At 49.3% G+C, this 17441-nt stretch overlaps 1 protein-coding gene across 7 annotated transcripts; it reads right to left on the bottom strand.

Annotated features, from left to right (window-relative positions):
• Nucleotides 1-1619: 1619 nt before the first annotated feature.
• On the bottom strand, nucleotides 1620-16633 carry Accs (1-aminocyclopropane-1-carboxylate synthase homolog (inactive)). Of its 7 annotated transcripts, none has more exons than XM_050147089.1 (15): nucleotides 16576-16633; nucleotides 14372-14632; nucleotides 12451-12510; nucleotides 10875-10945; nucleotides 9685-9754; nucleotides 9315-9381; nucleotides 7921-8018; nucleotides 7359-7436; nucleotides 6078-6178; nucleotides 5152-5241; nucleotides 4313-4358; nucleotides 4084-4225; nucleotides 2376-2518; nucleotides 2132-2285; nucleotides 1620-2030 (listed from the first exon to the last, which is right to left on the bottom strand). In XM_050147089.1, exons 2-15 carry the CDS (start codon nucleotides 14591-14593, stop codon nucleotides 1933-1935), a joined length of 1440 nt encoding a protein of 479 aa, XP_050003046.1. In that variant the 5' UTR covers nucleotides 14594-14632; nucleotides 16576-16633; the 3' UTR covers nucleotides 1620-1932. The 7 variants fall into 7 exon arrangements, with proteins under 7 accessions (XP_050003046.1, XP_050003047.1, XP_050003043.1 ...); XM_050147090.1 differs by having other exon boundaries at nucleotides 16572-16597; XM_050147086.1 differs by lacking the exon at nucleotides 16576-16633 and adding an exon at nucleotides 16225-16565 and having other exon boundaries at nucleotides 14372-14650.
• Between the last annotated feature and the right edge of the window lie 808 nt (nucleotides 16634-17441).

Raw genomic sequence — 17441 nt, 5'->3', positions numbered from 1 at the left:
TCAACAAAGCTGATCAGAGTTGGAGATCTGAAGAGCATTTGACAGCAGACATGAAGATGCAGAATTTGGAGTTTCTCAGTTGGTTTTCATTCTCATTTTGGTCCAGTATTTCCTCACTATGGTATGCTTTTGGATTTTGATTTTTACAAGGGGATCAAAGTTAAAAGATTGTCATGCATCTCAGAAGAGACTTTGAAACAAGTTTGAGACTACTATTGACTATAGCAACTTTTGAAGTTGGACTGGATGTATTTTTTTGCATTATGATATGGCAATAAGCCTTTGGGGCCCAGGAAAGGGAATGTGATGGTTTGAAAGAAAATGGCCCCCAAAGGGAGTGGCACTATGAGGAGTTATGGCCTTCTTGGAGGAAGTGTGTCACTGTGGAGGCAGGTGTTGAGGTCTCTTTTGTTCAAGCTTCCTGTTGCCTGCAAGATGTAGCATTCTTAGCTCCAGCACCATGTCTGCCTGCACAATGCTCCCCACCATTGTTGACAGAGGTTTCTGTCATGCCTGATTCCACAGCCATTCAGTCTCAAAGAAACACACAGAAGCTTACAGTAATTATAACACTGGCTGGCCTATTAGCTCAGGCTTCTTATTAACTAATTCTTACATCTAAAATTAGCCCATCATTCTTGTCTGTGTTAGCCACGTGGCTTGGTACCTTTAGCAGTGAGGTGTTTTCATCTTGCTTCCTCTGTGGCTGGGTGATGACTGCAGGCTACTCTTTCCTCTTCCCAGAATTCTCCTGTTCTCATTGCCTTACCTCTACTACTTCCTGCCTGGTCACCCCGCCTATACTTCTTGCCTGCCTACTGACCAATCAGCTCTTTATTAAAATAATACAAGTGACAGGATAAAAGGCCATTGTCCCACAGCACACCATGATAATGGACTGAACCTATGAAACTGAAACTATAAGCGAGCCTCCCTACTTAAATGTTTTACTTTATAAAAGTTGCCAAGCTCATGGTCTCTTCACAGCAATAAAAACCATAAGACAGGAGGAAACCCAGAAAAATCTAAGAAAAGGGAGAAAAATAAACCAATGATAGGGAAAACCACAAAATAGGAAAATGGGAATGTACAGACCAACCAAGAAAATGGCAGAAAGCAATGGACACATGAATGGTCCACCTGAGATTCCTTTTTATGGTTTATTTGTGTGTGTGTGCGTGTGTGTGTGCATGCACAGGCACACATGTGCCATAAGCTGCCCACTGTGAGCTCTGGGAACTGAACTCCTGTCCTCTGAAGACCAGCAAGTGCTCTTAACCACTGGGCCTCCTCTCCAGCCATTGCCAGGCTACTGCTGTGGGAGCCAGTGAAGGTGTATCTTCTTCCTAGGTAAGTGGAGGTGTGTTTCAGAACTTGATGGGGCATTTTAGCCTTCTGAGGAGCCACAGCTTCCCCACCACAGAATTCTGCTCTCTGCATCCCAAGCTGAGGCCTGTTCTGGGCACCCAACCCCGAACAAACGAAATTCACCCCATACATCTTGGAATGCTATCACTTTGTGTGTGTTTGTGTGTTTGTGTGTGTGTGTGTGTGTGTGTGTACACAGTTCCTCTGGCTTGTTTTCCTGGCAACAAGGAAGGCATGAAGGCACCATCACAAAGAATGAACAGTTGCTTGTTTACTCTTGTCCTAGAGAGGAGCTGTGGTTAGGAACAGTCAGGACTCCCTATCCTGTACACTATTGACAGTACAGGCATCTGGCTGGCTGGTCCCAGTCCCACTGAACAGAGGACAGCAACAGCCCAGAATAGCATCAGTTTAAACAGCTTCACACTGCCAGCAGGGAGGGCTCTTCAAGGCCAAAGCCAAGTGACAAGTCCTGTCGACAAACGGCAATCCACATTTAATCTCCCGTGGCCTTTCTTGTCCAGGTCATGAGGGACAGTGGGTGCTTGTGAGGCAATGGCCTGCTCACACAGACTGGGTACTTGGCTCCTGAGTGTGACAGGGAGAGGCCTCGTCTACCACTTGAGGTTGCCTTGCAAGCACCTGCCGCACCCTTTGCATTCCTGGGAAGAAGCGAGGAGTGGTCAGTAGGGAGCTGATCAGGTCAGAAGCAGGGGTCGCTGGAAGGATGCTGTTGGGAGGCTGGGGGGAAGAGACTGCTCACCCAGGTGGAGCCGGTTCTCCTTGTCTGAGAAGACCACCCGGAACCAGCCGGGTTCTTTGCACTCGAAGGTCTTCCCGCAGGAGAGCAGCACCTTGTTGTCCAAAAACTGGCGCCAGAGCAGCCCCTCCTCCTCAAAGGTGCCTCTGCGCAGGTACTGGAAGGAAAGAAGTAGCTCAGGACGCAGGAGACCCTACGGGGCTTCCCCTGCCGACATCCCCTCGACCCACAGCTCCACCCTATTTACCTTTCTTAAGTCAACCCAGATGAAGAAGCCTGCCCCACGACTCACGAAGGGTATCCCCAGGGCTCTGAGCTCCTCTGAGACATAGGTATGGGCAGCCTTGAGCCGGGCGTGGTTTTCTGGCAGGTACACCTGGCTGATCCAGTCTAAAGGGAAGGGAAGCAGGAATCTAAAACTGCCTTGGATCGCTGCATTAATCTACACGCTGAAAGACAAAAGGGCATGGCAGCCAACACCACAGGAGTCCTTCTTTCTGGCTTCCTGAGTCATGGGTTCAGAGGGGCTGGGAGTTCAGTGATCAGTACAAAGTGCCTTTGATCCAGGTATACAGCCCTGAGTGCCAGCTCCCACACCACATTCAGGAGCCCAGGGTACAAAGTCCCCCAGGATGTGAACCAAGCCAAAGGTGTCTGCAGGTACAAAGTGATACTTAGATCCACACAGATCAAATCCCTATCCCAGTGGGGCATCTTGGGAAAAGGAAGCCTTCAGCAACTTCACCTCTCTGGTCGTCATAGATTTATTGACCTCTTTTGAGGGGTACACACTCTATGGATTATAACACATTCATACATTTTTGAAAGTACTACCACAATCAGGATTTAAATAACCCCAAAGACTATCCCAATGACTGATATGTCACACACATGACAGTCTTGCTCATTCCTAAATGTCAGCAAAACCAGCCTCATAGGGTATGTAAAGTCTTGACCCTAAGCTTCTCTCAATAGCACAGTGTCTTTGGGAGAAATCCACACTGCCATGGACTTTATTGGCATAAGTATTCCACGGTGTGGACGGGACACATCTGTGTATAAACTCCCCTGTGGAGCAGTTTGCAGATGTGGGTGATTATGAAAAAAAAAAAAAACAGCTAGCAGCATTCATGCAGAGGTTTTTGTGTGACCATCACAGTTTCTCACTTGGGCCTGTTGCCACTGGGTTATTTGATAGGTGTGTTCAGTGGAAATTGCCAAATTGTTTTTCACCTCCTGTCCCCACCATCAATGTAAGGGCAAGTCTCCTGGCTGTTCCACCGCCTTTGTCAACATTCAGTAGGTATCGCCGCTGTTTCTAAAATTTTTTAGGCTATTAGATTGGTAATTAGTACCTGATCCTCCTTTTCCACACCTGCAAGACAAGGGGAACCGTAGGAATTCTCCCTAAGGCCCTGGGGAGGGAAATGAGGTGGACCAAAAGAACATCTGAGAGACTCAGTGAAGAGCAACAATTACAGGACAGCGTTGCTCTCTCAACTCATTGCTGAAGGCGGGAACGATCCAAGAGAGCTGGCCATCATACTGACATTTCCTCAGGAACTTCTGATCTGTGTTCAACGGTAACTAAAGTTCGTTTTTGAAGGTGGAATCTTGCTATGTTGCCCAGGCTAGCCTGGAACTCCTGAACTGGAAGGATCTTCCTCCTTCAGCCCCCCAAGTAGCTAGAAGAACAGACACATAGCACTGTGCCTGATCAGTGAGTTCACATTCGTCAAGAGCCTGTTTTATGGCATGTATTGTTCTAAACAAATTGCAGGCCACACTCGGCCAACAAGACTAGCACCATCATCAGCCCTATTCTCCGGATGAGGGTGAGGAGATAACAACACTGCAAGACATCACCTCAGCTCCTCCACAGGGGAGGCACCCGTGAGCCCCAAGTCCCACACACATTACAACCCCACCCCTCCTGTAAGAGCCAGACAAATCACCATGGTCCCGGAGCAGCTGTGCCATCTGGTGTTGGACCAGGCCGCTGAGACCATGGTAGCGACAGAGGGAGGCCACAGCAGTAGCCACATGCTGATTTTCTGTGTACAAGATGCCAAAGCGGAGTCCAGACATTCCAAAGTCCTACAAGAAGATGCATGATAGCTGTGGCCAGTTTCCACAGGAGAAACTAATTCCACCCCCTCTCGCCCAGGCTAGCCAGAGACTCACCTTGCTGGTGGCCCACATCACGTGTGTCCTCTGGGGGTCAGGCAGCCTACAGAGAGCAGAACAAGGAGATATAAGCAACCCAGAGCCAGGAGATCACAGACATGCCAGTGAATAGATACATGGAGAGATGAAGCTGGGCGTCTTGTCTTTGAATCACCAACACCCATGCTTCCGTTAGCATGGGGGCCAGCCTGCTGCCTATTCCTGTAACTATCATTAGAACACAGCCAAGCTCACTGCTCCACATATCTGTGGGAGCTGAGTGAGAAGCCATGAGCCTGACCTCTGAGCTGGAAAGCAGGTCCAGCACCACTTCGTCAAATGGCTTGTCTGATCAACCCCAGGAAACCAGGCCTCTTAGCTTCTCAGCCACCTCCACCTTAGTGCTTCTTGCCACTGTCATGGAAATTGCTAGCTGTGCCTTTAGCTGCTGAGACCTTTTCCTAGGTAGAAATCTGATAGACAAATCGATGAGTAGGTGCGTGGAAGGATGAAGTGTGTCAGGGGATAGATGAATGGATGGGGAGATGGATGGACAGACAGAAGGAATGATGGACAGACAGAAGGAACTAGAACCGCTCTGAAGAGGAAGGAAACAGCAGGAGTCCAGTTCTCATAGACCCAATGCTTCTTCAAACATTGCCAAGGCCCTCCTTGAAGCTCTTGGGAACGTCATAGAATAATCTGAAGACCCCTGATCTACCTAATCTTCCTGGTCTGAAGACCAGCAAGATCAAATAGACATTAATGGAACTGCCCTGGGGCAAGCCATGGCCTGTAGGCTGACCCAGAAAGAGGCTGGGAAACTGCTGGAGAATCAGCTGCAGTGAGCTCCTCACCTTTCCAGGCTCAGGACACTCCGGTACCCAAGAGACTCTTCAAACACGGACAACATGTAAACCTCATCCATGATCACGTGAAGCTGGTGCCTGCAGTGGGTAGATGGTGGGAAAGAGGGAGCCAAAATACGTCAGTCAGCATTGAGAAGCTTTGTCAAAGGACCACAGACTACCCCAGGGCTTCAAACCAGCTTATCCCAGAAACAACCCAATTTGATCCCAGGAACACCCTGATTTGGTCTATAATTTCACAAATAGAAGCTACATCCATAAAGCAGAGGACTATAGATAGAGCTGTTGATGTACTGCGGGGGGAAGGGGAGGAGGCACCCTTGGGGTCCTCCATGGCGGGCTGGAGACAAATGGACTCAGATTCATGTCATTCCCACTCATAGTTAGACCACTCTGAGGCTCTGTCAAGCAGCGATGATGATAGAATCCGTTTCTATGGGGCTGTTGTGATGACGACCATAGAGACAGCACAGACGATGCTCAGCTGGGAACACGGCCCACTCAGTAAAGAGCCACCTTGCAAACAAGACCCAAGTTTGATACCCATAACCTGCTAAACACATGGGCCTGGTGGCATGCACATGCAATACCAGTGCTGGAGAAGTAAGGACAAGAGGATTTCAGACAGCCTAGTATACCAGATCAGTGAAACACTTTCTCAGAATCTATTAGAAGGCGTCTAAGGAATGACCTCCGTCCTCCACATTCAACTATACACATGAACACAGGTTAACATACAAAAAATTATAAATGTTCAGCATGGGGCCTGGCCCTAGTGTTGCAGCTGGTGTTTTGAGAAGACAGAAAGACACCAAAGCTGGTAGTAGGCCAGTGAGCTAAGAAGGCATAGGCACCTGCCCCAAGGCTCACATCCGAGCTATGTCTGCTCACTTCATAGGGGAGGTGTAGCTTACCTCATGGCAAATCCCAGGAACTCCTGTAGCTCTTCAGGGGAGTAGATGTCACCCAGAGGGTTCTGGGGGTTGATGAGGATGAGGCCTTTGACCTTGACACCCTAAAACCATGCATGGGGGTGTTACTGTGTCCCCCCAACCCTAGAACCTAAAGCTGCCTGAATCCCAGGGAAGCATGGCAGGGGCACACTCATGACCCAACAAGAAGCAAATCAATGGGACTAGAGTTCCGTCTGCTGTGTCGTGCCAACCGTGGGAAGAACGCAGGCAGGAAATGGGGAAGTGTGCCCAGCTGCTGGCAGAGAGGCTGTTTGAGTGGGAGGAATTCTACGAGGAAGTTGGAGACTTCCACAGTTCCTGCCATGAGCACTAGGGAGCTTGAATGACAAAGGTAACCACCCCAGTGACCTCAGTGACCTCAATGTGAAGTGCACAGATGCTGAAAATGGCCAGGAAGCATAGGAACCTGGGTCTCTGCCTTTACTAGGAAGTCCCCCAAAAGGAGCAGGATCACCCCTCAAATTGCCAGAGAAACTCACTACACTATAGACTACCATGAGCCACATTTGTACCTGAAGGAGAAACAAAGGAACTGGGATGAGGGAGTGTTCTTTTAATTAGCATACTGTGGTGGTTTGCCCTATTTGCTCCTTCATTTTAATGCTTGGTCTTTAGTGGACCTGTCTGGAAAGGATGAGGGAAGGTGTGGACTTGCTGAAGGAGGTGTATCACTTGGAGTGGGCTTTGAGACTTCAAAAGCCCAGTCTCTCTCTGCCTGCTGCCTATAAGATCAAGATGTAAAACTCTCGGCTACTGCTACAGTGCCCTGCTTGTCTGCTTCCTGCCATGATGATCATGGACTAACTCTCTGAAACTGTAAGCAAGACTCCAGTGAAATGCTTTCTTTTACAAGTTCCCTTTGTCATGGTGTCTCTTCACAGCAACAGAACAGTGACTAAGACACACACATTCATTGAAAACAACAGAGGGCTTCACTCTTGGCATTTCCATGCAGATAGGCAATTTGATCCAAACCCAACACCTCCTATTACCCTTTCTTGTGAGGGGAAATTGTACACTGAGGTTTCAGGGTCATTTTCTAATAGGAAGACCCTCCAAAGACACAGGATTCTGCCTGACACCCGCCACCCGCCCAAGGACAGTTCAGCAACTCCTCCTCATATGTCCCTATAAAAGTTACAAACCCAACTCCTGAGAGATGAAGGGAGTCCCTGCTGGGGCCACCCACTCACAGCCCTGGATTTGACCGATTCCCCAGACCTCAGAATTAACTCCTTGCAGGGCCAACTCCAGCTTCTTCACTGTGAGCTGGAAGGGACGTGCATTCAATCCAGTTACCTGGGAAAAGACCCACCAAAGACAGCAGCCAAATCCAGTGCCCCACTCCCACCCCAAACTTGAACTCTTGGGTCTCTCCTCCCCTATCATCTCCAGTCTTCTGGGTCCGGCCTCTGGAAAATGGGCAGGGACACTTCCCCTTCTGGCCTTCTGCCCCTACCTTTACAACAGGGACATCCCTCATCACTCAGATATCTGGCAGAGGCAGCGAGGATGCTCTCATTGGCTCTCAGGACTTCCAAGGCATAAGCTTCCCCCTTCCCACCCTCTCATTTCTAGGGCTAGTTCTAGGCTTCTCTGTGGACCCAGCAATCCTAGAGCCTGTAGCTTGGAGCTTCCAGAGAACCCAGGCAGAGGCTCCACTTCCATTTCACAGCAGCCCCAAAGCACAGGATTCCTTCAGGTCCGCCCACAAATTCAGACCCAGCAAACCCTGGCCTACAGGAAGATCCAGATGCAAGAACTAGAGTATAGGCAATCTTACCTCACTCTCCAGGTAGACATAAGCCAGTCGGACATTGCCATAGAGATAGACATGCTGGGTAATGGCTCCATAGTAAGGGGTGGGGATCAAGAGAGCCTCTAGGAGAAGGAGTAGCCGCTCATTGGCCTCTGACTTAAATACCCCAGACACCTATCAAGAAATCCGCAGCCCTCCCAAGCCTCCATCATCCTTGGGAAATATCTGGAACATATTCTGACTCCTCTCAACTCCCCAAACCTTAAAGCTTGGATCCCCTAAGGTCAGACTTTCTAATATAGATGCTCACTTAAAATGGGATCACATGCAAATCAATCCACTATAAGTTATCATAAAAAATGCATTTGATCTACCTATCCTCCTGAACATCCTAACTTAGGGCCTGAAACAGGGCAGAGAATCGGCATTGACTCAAGATCTCATGGTCGCCTGCAGGTAGAATGGGGGAGCCCATAGGGTCCCTGCATCTGACTGTTCCAGACTGAATAAGAACTTGTCCATCATATTCTTACGGCAAATCTCCCTTTAGGGTTCAAGTCCTGGTGACTGCTTCTGTTTGTGTGACTCTTTTACTTAACGTCTGGCCTCAGTCTTCTCACAGGTAAAATGGGTTTAGTCAAAGAATCCATGTCATAGAGGAATAAAGCCACATGACCTAGCCCGGAATGCAGTATCTGGTGACCGGATGTGACCAGTGTTAACTTATTAGTTAGACTCTTGTGAGCAGGACTCTAACCTTACAACAACTGACCCTTAGCTACAACCAGCTCTTACACAGTGCCTCTTAGAGCAGCTGGCTGTCTATTCAATAGCCATCCAATTTCCTTCCTTGCAGCGAGAAAAAAAAAATGGCTTTTGTTTAGTTTGATGTATTCGTTTGTTTTGTTTTGTTTGTTTGAAATATGACCCACAGTATATCCAAGTCAGTCCTTCCCCAGCCATGGCATGAACCAGTCTGGACTAAGCCGACACTGACTCCCTTAGGCCGTTTGCCAGGGACTCCTTTAAGTTTACATGTAATTTCTATTTGGTAAGAGTCGCACTGGGATCCTTTTGAGAAGGAGCACCCTCGATGCCCTGCCCAACAGGAGAGAGACTGGCTTGCTGCTACTGTCGTTTTTCCTTGCTATAAGACGGTGTCAGAGAAGATGTCACCATGACCTGACATGGAGGGAAAGTGGAGGGACTCAGAGAGAGAAAGCAGTACCCTGACACCATATGGATCTCATCAGAACTGCTGCCCCAGATGTCTGGTTAATCCACACACTTAAGGCCCTGTAATCTCTTATATTCTCCTATTGCTGAAGGTGTCCTGATGCGGTTCTGATGCCAGGCAACTGGGTTCACAGCCCAGCCTTGGGACAAAGCTGAGGAAGGGGGGCACGGAGCTCACTTACCTCCTGCCTCACAGAGCACTGTGGCCAGAGCGGAAAAGAGCGAGGCGCAGCCATTCAGAACAACCACCTAGGGGTGTCAAGAGACAAAGGTGACTGTCTGAGGACAGAGAAGAGCAAGGACCAGGGGAAGACCCAGGCCTCTCCCCAGGGCCCTGAGAATCCATTCTGATGAAGGTCTTTCTAGGTTCCCAGCCAAGCTTACTTCTGGGGACCCTGCTCTTGATCAACTGAACAAGAGACAGAACTGGCCACTCTGAGGGTCTCTCTCAAAGGTGAGGGGGTCAAGAAGGACACAGCACAATGAGTTTGGGAGGCAAGACTAAGTGAAAGCACCCTCCCACCCCACACCCATAAGGAAGGGGTGACTCACGTTCTCTGGTTTCATGGGCGCCGGGCTCTTACAGTAGAAAGACAAGAACTTTGCCACTTCTTCCCGCAGGCTAGGACAGAACCACAAGTACGACACTTGTCAGAGGGTCTCAGTCCTGTCCACTCCAGAGCCTGTCTGGGAACTGCAGGTGGCTAGCTGCCATTGCTCTGTCCTCCCTTCCCAGGGGTGGATGTGGTAGGCATTTGTCTCCACGCCAGCACACCCTCCCCCATCCAGCCGCATTCTGTGTGGTTCTAGAATATCCACCTTCCCACACAGTGGATGAAAACAAACACTACATAGATCTAGCTGATGAAAACAATAATAATAAACATTATCATAATAGGAACTGATGTTACCGTGCTTTTTTGTTTGTTTGTTTGGTTGGTTGGTTTTTCGAGGCAGGGTTTCTCTGTAGCTTTGGAGCCTGTCCTGGAACTAGCTCTTATAGACCAGGCTGGTCTCGAACTCACAGAGATCCGCCTGCCTCTGCCTCTCAAGTACTTGGATGAAAGGTGTGTGCCATCACCACCTGGCTGTTACTGTGGTTCTTATTGAGCATCAATATTACACATATGTCATTTGGAGAATGTTCCATGGTAACTATGGTTACTATCATTCCCATTTTACAAAGAAACTGAGGTTTGAGGGAATTAAATCACTTGCTGGTAAGTGGCACAGCCCCTGCCCCAGGGTCCACCATCCTGATGACCCTTTTCTAAGAATATGAGCTTCAGAATACATCTTGGATCAAGTCCTGCTAGGCTTGTCTGACCTCCAGGAGATGATCAGTATACAGCAGCCTATCTTACCATTGAGAGTGAGTCTCAGCCAGCTCCCTAGACACCCATCTGTCATCTCTAAAGCTACTGGAAAAGCAGGGGACAGTCTCCTCACTCTCCTCAGACTTAGGAATACGGGGATGGATTTGGGGCTGGCAGGACAGCCCCTGGTCACTGGGTCTCCACACTATGTTCTTAGCCTACAACCAGCTCCCTCACTCCGCCTCTACCGATATGTGGATGGAACAATTCTTTGTTGAGAGGCTTCCCTGTGCTTTGTAGTTTAACAGCACATCCCTGGGCAGTAGACCTTCAACCACAGATGTGCCCAGGCACTACCGTGCCTCCCTGGGGTCATCATCCCCCCCCCCCCCCCGTTGAGACCCACCAGCCTATGGCGACACTTACAACAGATGTCCCCTCCAGTCCGGGTACTGCAGCAGTGAGGGCTCCACATGAAGCATGTCATTCTGTTTCAGCTGGGGACACAAAAGGAACAGAGCAAGGCAGAGGGCTGAACTGTCACCTGCATCTGCACAGCAGCTGGTTTCCTCTGCTCCCCGAGGAAGGAGACAGGAATGCAGGACAGCACTCCCGGGCCATTTCACAGAGAAGCCACCCAGGGCTCGCAGAGTGAAGGCAAAGCCAGCAAACCATATCCAGAGCTTCTGACTCTAGCTCTCTGTACAGCACGATCAGAGTCTGGTGGGCACAGAAGCAGTGGTGGAAGGGCACACTGCTCAGTGTCCCCAGAGGTCAGTGCACGCTCCAGAGCAGGGTGATGTCAGCTTGGCCTTGGCTCCAGCTTTAGAGAGGGGACTAGGACACTGTCTCCTGAGGGTTCCACTCAATCTCACCCTTTGTGTGTGGCAGCAAATTTTAGACCATTCCTTGTATAGACAGGTACTGGATCTATACTGGCTATACGGTCAAAGAGAGCCAATAGCATAGTGTCCTTGGGCAGGGGACCAAAAAAATTGAAATTACCTACTTCTCTAACCCTGGGTCCCACAGGGTCCCGCCCTCCTGTCGCCCCTTACAGCAGGTTCAACAAAGAAGCCACTGGTATCTGAGGCTACTTAGCACTTACTAGGCCACTGGTCTGAACTGTAAATACTTCATAAAAACAAGTATTAATAAATATCAATAATTGTATATTTATTACCAGCTTAAAAGGTCATACTTTAGATATATTAGGTAAATTAAATATTACCGAAACCAATTCTAGCTATTTCCACTTTCGTAGAACTGAGGCACGCTCTTGCTGTGTGACCCTGGCTCTCTTGGTACTTACTGTGAAGCCCAAGATGGCCTCAGGCTCACAGCACTCCTCCTGCCTCAGCTTCTTGGGACCTGGGTTTAACTCCCAGCACCTACATGGTGCCTCACAACTCTAACTACAGTTCCAGGGTAGCAGACTCCCTCTTCTGGCCTCAGCAGGCACCAGGCATGTACCTGGTGCACAGACATACACGAAAGCAAAGCACCCATACACATAATCTGATGAAATTTTAAGGAATTTTACAAGCTATATTAGAAACAGCCATAGAAGCCAGGCCTGAGGGTACAGGCCTGGAATCCCAGTTACACTGGAGGTTCCGGGAGGAGGATTCCGAATCCAAGGCCTGCCTGGCAGAATAAGCTCAAGATCAGCCTGAGGAACTTAGGCCTTGCCTTAAAGTAAAAAGTTAAGAAGGTAGAAGGCATAGTTCAGCTTGCCTAGACTGTGTGAGTGCTGGGTTCAATCCCCAGTAAAAATAAAAAGAAATTAAGGAACAGAGATGGATGTAGTTCTGATGGCAGACAGGGTTAGGCTGGGGAGAGGAGGGAAGGGGAGGGGAGGGGAGGGGAGGAGAGGGGAAGGGAGCGGAATTGTTCCCAAGGCAAACCTGCCAGCTCTTCAGTCAGGGCCAGTGAGGCGTGCAGCAAGGTACTGTAGCAAAGGATTCATGAAGGCCCTGGTGATAGCAGCCGCAGGACTCACCCGCCTGGACAGAAGGTCAAAGCAGAGTTTGTTCTCACTGGTGCCCAAGTTAATGATGCCCTGCAGACAGAGTGTACAGGTAGGTGAGCATGGCAAAGGAATGCCAACCAAGAGCCACAATGTCTGCTTGCCACCCCATAAGGTGTTAATCCTAGTAGGAGGCTCGGACGTCTGACTCCTGCCTTACATGAGGAACAAAGGAAGCAAGAGAAACAAAAGAATTAACTTGAAGGAGCTGAGAGTTACACAAATAACAGGCAATGTTCACCACCCCTGGGAAGGAAACCGTTTCCTCCAGACACAGGCAACGCGTCTCCAAATCCCAATAGCTCTACAGTTACAGCACACTCAGCTACCCTCTTGTGACGCCCCACTGCCAAGATCCAAGTGCAAGTCACCACGATCACTGCCATAGCTCCCCATCTCCTCTCCTGTCCACTCCCCTGCCTGTCATCCGTCTTCAAATGGAAAACTGAAACTTCATCATGCATACTGCTCCCCCCTGAACACTTCCTACCCAGCTCTGTCTACAGAAAGAACGCTCACCATGTCCCACGAGGCCCTACAATATTAGAGCCTTCCTGACCCCATCACCCCCAGTCTGGCTTTACTGCAGCCCAAGGGTTCCCTTGCTGGTCATTGATCTGATCCAGCACAGTTCCAGGCTGGGCCCTCAGACTAGCTATTCCCTCAGCTGTACGGCTCCTGGGGTGGGCAGCCTCTACCATGGCACCCTGTGCAGAGACTGAATCTGCCACCTGCCCCTGATGAGGAGAACATGCAGAAATGCTGGGATGTCACCTCTAAGGCTAGGTCACAAAAGCGAGTGGCTCCCGTGCTGGGTACTCACAGTCTCTCATTCTGTCTTGAGACATCTGCCCTGAAAGGAGTCAGCTGCCATACCTGAGGCAGTCCACGTGGAGAGGAACAGGTGCCCAACAAGGAGCCACAGAAGTGAGTTTGGAGATAGAGCCTCTCACCTGTCCAAGCCCCACCACGCAGTCAAACTTTCAGATGCACAGGGCAGCTTCAGGGTACTGTGACAGAAACCCCTGAGCCGGACACGCCCACCAGGAGTCCTGAGCTCCAGCAACTGGGAAGTGTTTGCTATGTCAGCTGCTGCAGTTTGGGGTGATTTGTTACAGCACTGGGTAGTTAACACAGCCTCACCTTTTTCACGCCTCTGTTCTAAAGTCACCTGATTAAAAGTCGCCTTTTATGACATCCTACGTCATACAGCAACACTTCTCAGTGGGCCATCATCCTATGTCCACCTTCCCCTTTCTTCATTTGCTTTGCAGTGCCTATCAGTAAATGCTATGTGTAGTTCTGATCTGTCTGTCTCAACTAAAATATAAATACATAGGGCGAGACTGCAGTTTTGCTCACTGCTATGACACCAGTACGTAGAACAGTCGCTGATACCTGGTGGATGTTCAACAGATCAAAACTATTAATAAGAGTTATTGTGTATAATAGATTATGGTAATCATGGCAGATGATATTAATAATAATAGCAGCTGTGTTTATCAAGTGTATTATATGATAAGCATATAATACACTCTGTATTATGTGATATGATGTGTTTATCAAGTGTATTACATGATAAGCATATAATACACCGTGAATTTCACACTCCTGGTCTCACTTAATGTTGACTCTTCTACAGAGCAGACATTACCAGCCCATCTCAGAGATGACCTGTCTATAGAGCAGACATTATCAGCCCATCTCAGAGATGCTCTGTCTACAGAGCAGACATTACCAGCCCATCTCAGAGATGACCTGTCTACAGAGCTGAAATTACCAGCTCTCCTGCAACCAGAGGATCATAACTCCAACCTGACAAGAGCGAGCTGGGTGCTGGCTGCCCTGCAGTTAGTTTTCTCTTGGCTCCCAGCCAGGAGGGGTCTTCACTCACACTGGGGTTCTTGTCTTCATCATACTCATCCATATGGTAGGTTCTGTAGCCCTCCTCAGCTGAGTCCCAGAACCATTTGCTGACTCTTCCTCTAGAGGACAGGCAGGAGCTATCAGAGGAGAACATGGCCACAGGGTCCCCCACTCCATAGAGCTTGAGCTGCTTCCTGTCTGGCTTTCTGAGGCACTCTCCTTGCAGAGAATCACCATAGGCACTGTCCATGTCCTGAGAAGAGGCCGAGCCTGGACGTCCAGTTGGTGTCTGAGGAAGAGGGAACATCTGTCAAAACACAAATGCTCAGGCCTGCTGAAGGGCTTCTGCTTGTCCTTGTAAGTTTGTCTGTCTTGTGTAGGTCCAAGAACAACCTCCAGTGTTGTTCTGGGAGCTACCCACCATGTTTTTAGAGGTAGGGTCTCTCCCTAGGTCCTCGTGTTTGCAAAGTAGTTTAGACTGGCTAGCCAGTAGGGTCCAGGACCTGCCTGTCTCATCTCCCCAGCTCTGGAATTATGAGGGTACACATCTGGCTATTTTAATGTGGGTTCTGGGAATAAAACTCAGGTCCTCATTGGCTACAGGGCAAGCAAAGCATTTGACTTCCCAGGCACGTGGAGGCGTAAAAATAAAGACAATATTTACACGGCAGTATCGGGAGGAAGTTTTAGTGATCATTTCCATCTTAAAGTCACCCACGTTTATTTTCCAAACAGCTTTTATATCAACACAAACTTTAAAAAAACTTTACTAACATTCTGTTTTTTAGATGGGGGATGGCTTAAGTCACGTCTTGCCTAAGCCTATTTTGTCAGGTAGACTAAAAAACACTTCTTCCCTAGGTAACCTCATAATTTACAATTGAAAAAACAAAACGGCATCAACATATCCTAACACCTGTTGAGGTAGCTCCTTGTTTGCTTTGCTACAAAAGAGCCAGGCAATCCCCTCCAGCGGAAAAGGTACAAATTGTGCCTTGTAAACTACTCAGATTCTCTAACTGGCAGACAATGTAAAATGTGGGCCGACAAAATTTGGCCCCCGCGCCCAACCTTCTCCACCAAACCCTCCAGGCTACCCAACACTGGCCTTGAACTCTTGGGCTCAAGTGGTCCTCCTTTCTCAGCCTCCCTAGTAGCTGGAACTAAAGCCATCTCAACACTGATATTTCCCTCTTCTTGCAAGTTTGTGTGATCACCCCCCTTGTCCCTTTCGAGTTAAAAGTTTCAACAAAGAAATCTGCTGAGGACCTGTGAAGACCACACCATGCTTGCTACATAAAAATAACTTTAATCTACTTGTTGCTTTAGCTTCCTGAATTTCTGCATTTGTTTCTCATTCTGCAGCCTCGGGATCACCAACTATCTTTCCTGACACCAGCTCACCCCAATTTCAAAACACCAGGCTATTTCCCAAGCAGCTTACATCTTGTGTGACAGGTGAGCTGGAGCTGATGGTGGTGGGAACCAGTAGGAGGGGAGAGTAGGGGTCACAAGTGCATTAGGGGTCCCAGTTCCATTCACAAAGAAGAAAGGGCCCCAGAGGGGGCTCTCCTAGCTGCCAACAACATAGGAGCTTCCTAAGCATCCCTTATTCGTGCTCTTGTGGGTCCAACACTCACCTCAAAGCGCGACAGTGAGGATCTGAGGCGCTAAAGCATTCACACCAAATTGTGGCTGGTGGCCAAATGTCTCAAATATGAATCACTCTATCACAAATGCTCTCTGATTTCTCTGTCTTAAGGGCCAAGTCTTACATGGTAGAAGAAATAGCTGATGTAGATGGGAACCCAGAAACTTTCCCGCAGTTTAATTTTGCTTTGTAAATCTCGGGGGGGGGGGGGCGGCGGGGAGGGAGCTCACCAAGGTGGCAGGACATAGAAGGAGCAAACCTTCTGCTCCACAACAGCCCAGGTCGGAGGAAAGGCACTGCCGAGAGAGCCCGGGTTTGGGCTTGGGAGGGCGCAGCCAGAGCCCAGCAGGAACACAAAGCATTTGGGGGGGGGGCTCAATTTGCATAGCGATCTGACCAGTGCAGCGCTCCCAACCAAGGCCGAGTGAGAGCCCGTCAGGGTTTTCGGGGCCCGCGGAGCCTGTGTGATTGCAATCAGGACTTCCAGACCCAAGAGCGGTAGCAATCAATAGCACAGGGCAGCCGAGCAGGCCCCTTTGGTGCACAGCGGGGGCAGCGCGGGGGTGGGGGATCGCACCTACTTTGGGCGACGGATTTCGCGCGCAATATCCTCTGGGCCCGGACTTCCGGGAAGCTGGGGTAAGCCTGCCCCCTAGCGATCAGGACAGGATGTGGGAGAGTGAAACTCTGGGCTTCAGCGCTTACCAGGACGCCAGAAACAGGAGTCTGAACAGGCAGAATGGGTAGGGAAGTGGAGATCTTGGCCAAGATGAGACCATGCCTCCCCGTCTCTTCTCTCATTGGCCTGAGCTCAGCTCTCTCTGGCAATTCTACACCTTTGGTCAGACCATTTGAGCAGGGAAGTTTCTTCCCCAGTTAAGGTAGGCATCCTCTTAAAACACCCTTCCTCCTGAGTGTCACGTGTGCATGTGATCTCCCCGCCATCCATTTGGATAGGCTTCCCCAACCCCCGAAAATTCTTAGCTGGAGGGAAAAAAGATTTACAAAAGAAAAATAGAAAGTTAGAGACATGTATATTCACATGGTACACATGGTGGGGACACATGGGAGTGGAAAACTCTCAAAGGGGTCTTCCTTGAGTTCCAGTTTATACAAAATAGAATTTCAGAGATGTGAGGGGCGAAGGGAAAAGTTCAACCCCACTACAAGCAGGGACAAGAAGTCGAAACTGAGAAGTTTTCATTGTGTGCCTCCCAGAGGTTTGCTAAGCTGGGCGTGAACACCATTGAATGACTCCGCCTCTTCTTTATGCAAGGAAACCACCTCTTGACTAGCACAGCCCTTTAGGCTAGACTGACCGACAACGTGTTTATGCAAATATAACACTATCATCTATAAACTTCTCAAATTAGATGAGGAACACGGTCGTGCCTAGGTAGTCCAACAACAGAAGGTCCGGTCTGTCACCGAGGTGTGGTGGTTTGAA

The sequence above is a fragment of the Alexandromys fortis genome, unplaced genomic scaffold (assembly GCF_014885135.2).
Source record: "Alexandromys fortis isolate MF-2015 unplaced genomic scaffold, M_Fortis_MF-2015_v1.1 scaffold_12, whole genome shotgun sequence".
NCBI classification, from domain to species: domain Eukaryota; kingdom Metazoa; phylum Chordata; class Mammalia; order Rodentia; family Cricetidae; genus Alexandromys; species Alexandromys fortis.
The sequence above is the reverse complement of the archived record's forward strand: the minus strand, read 5'-3'. Positions and strand labels throughout refer to the sequence as shown.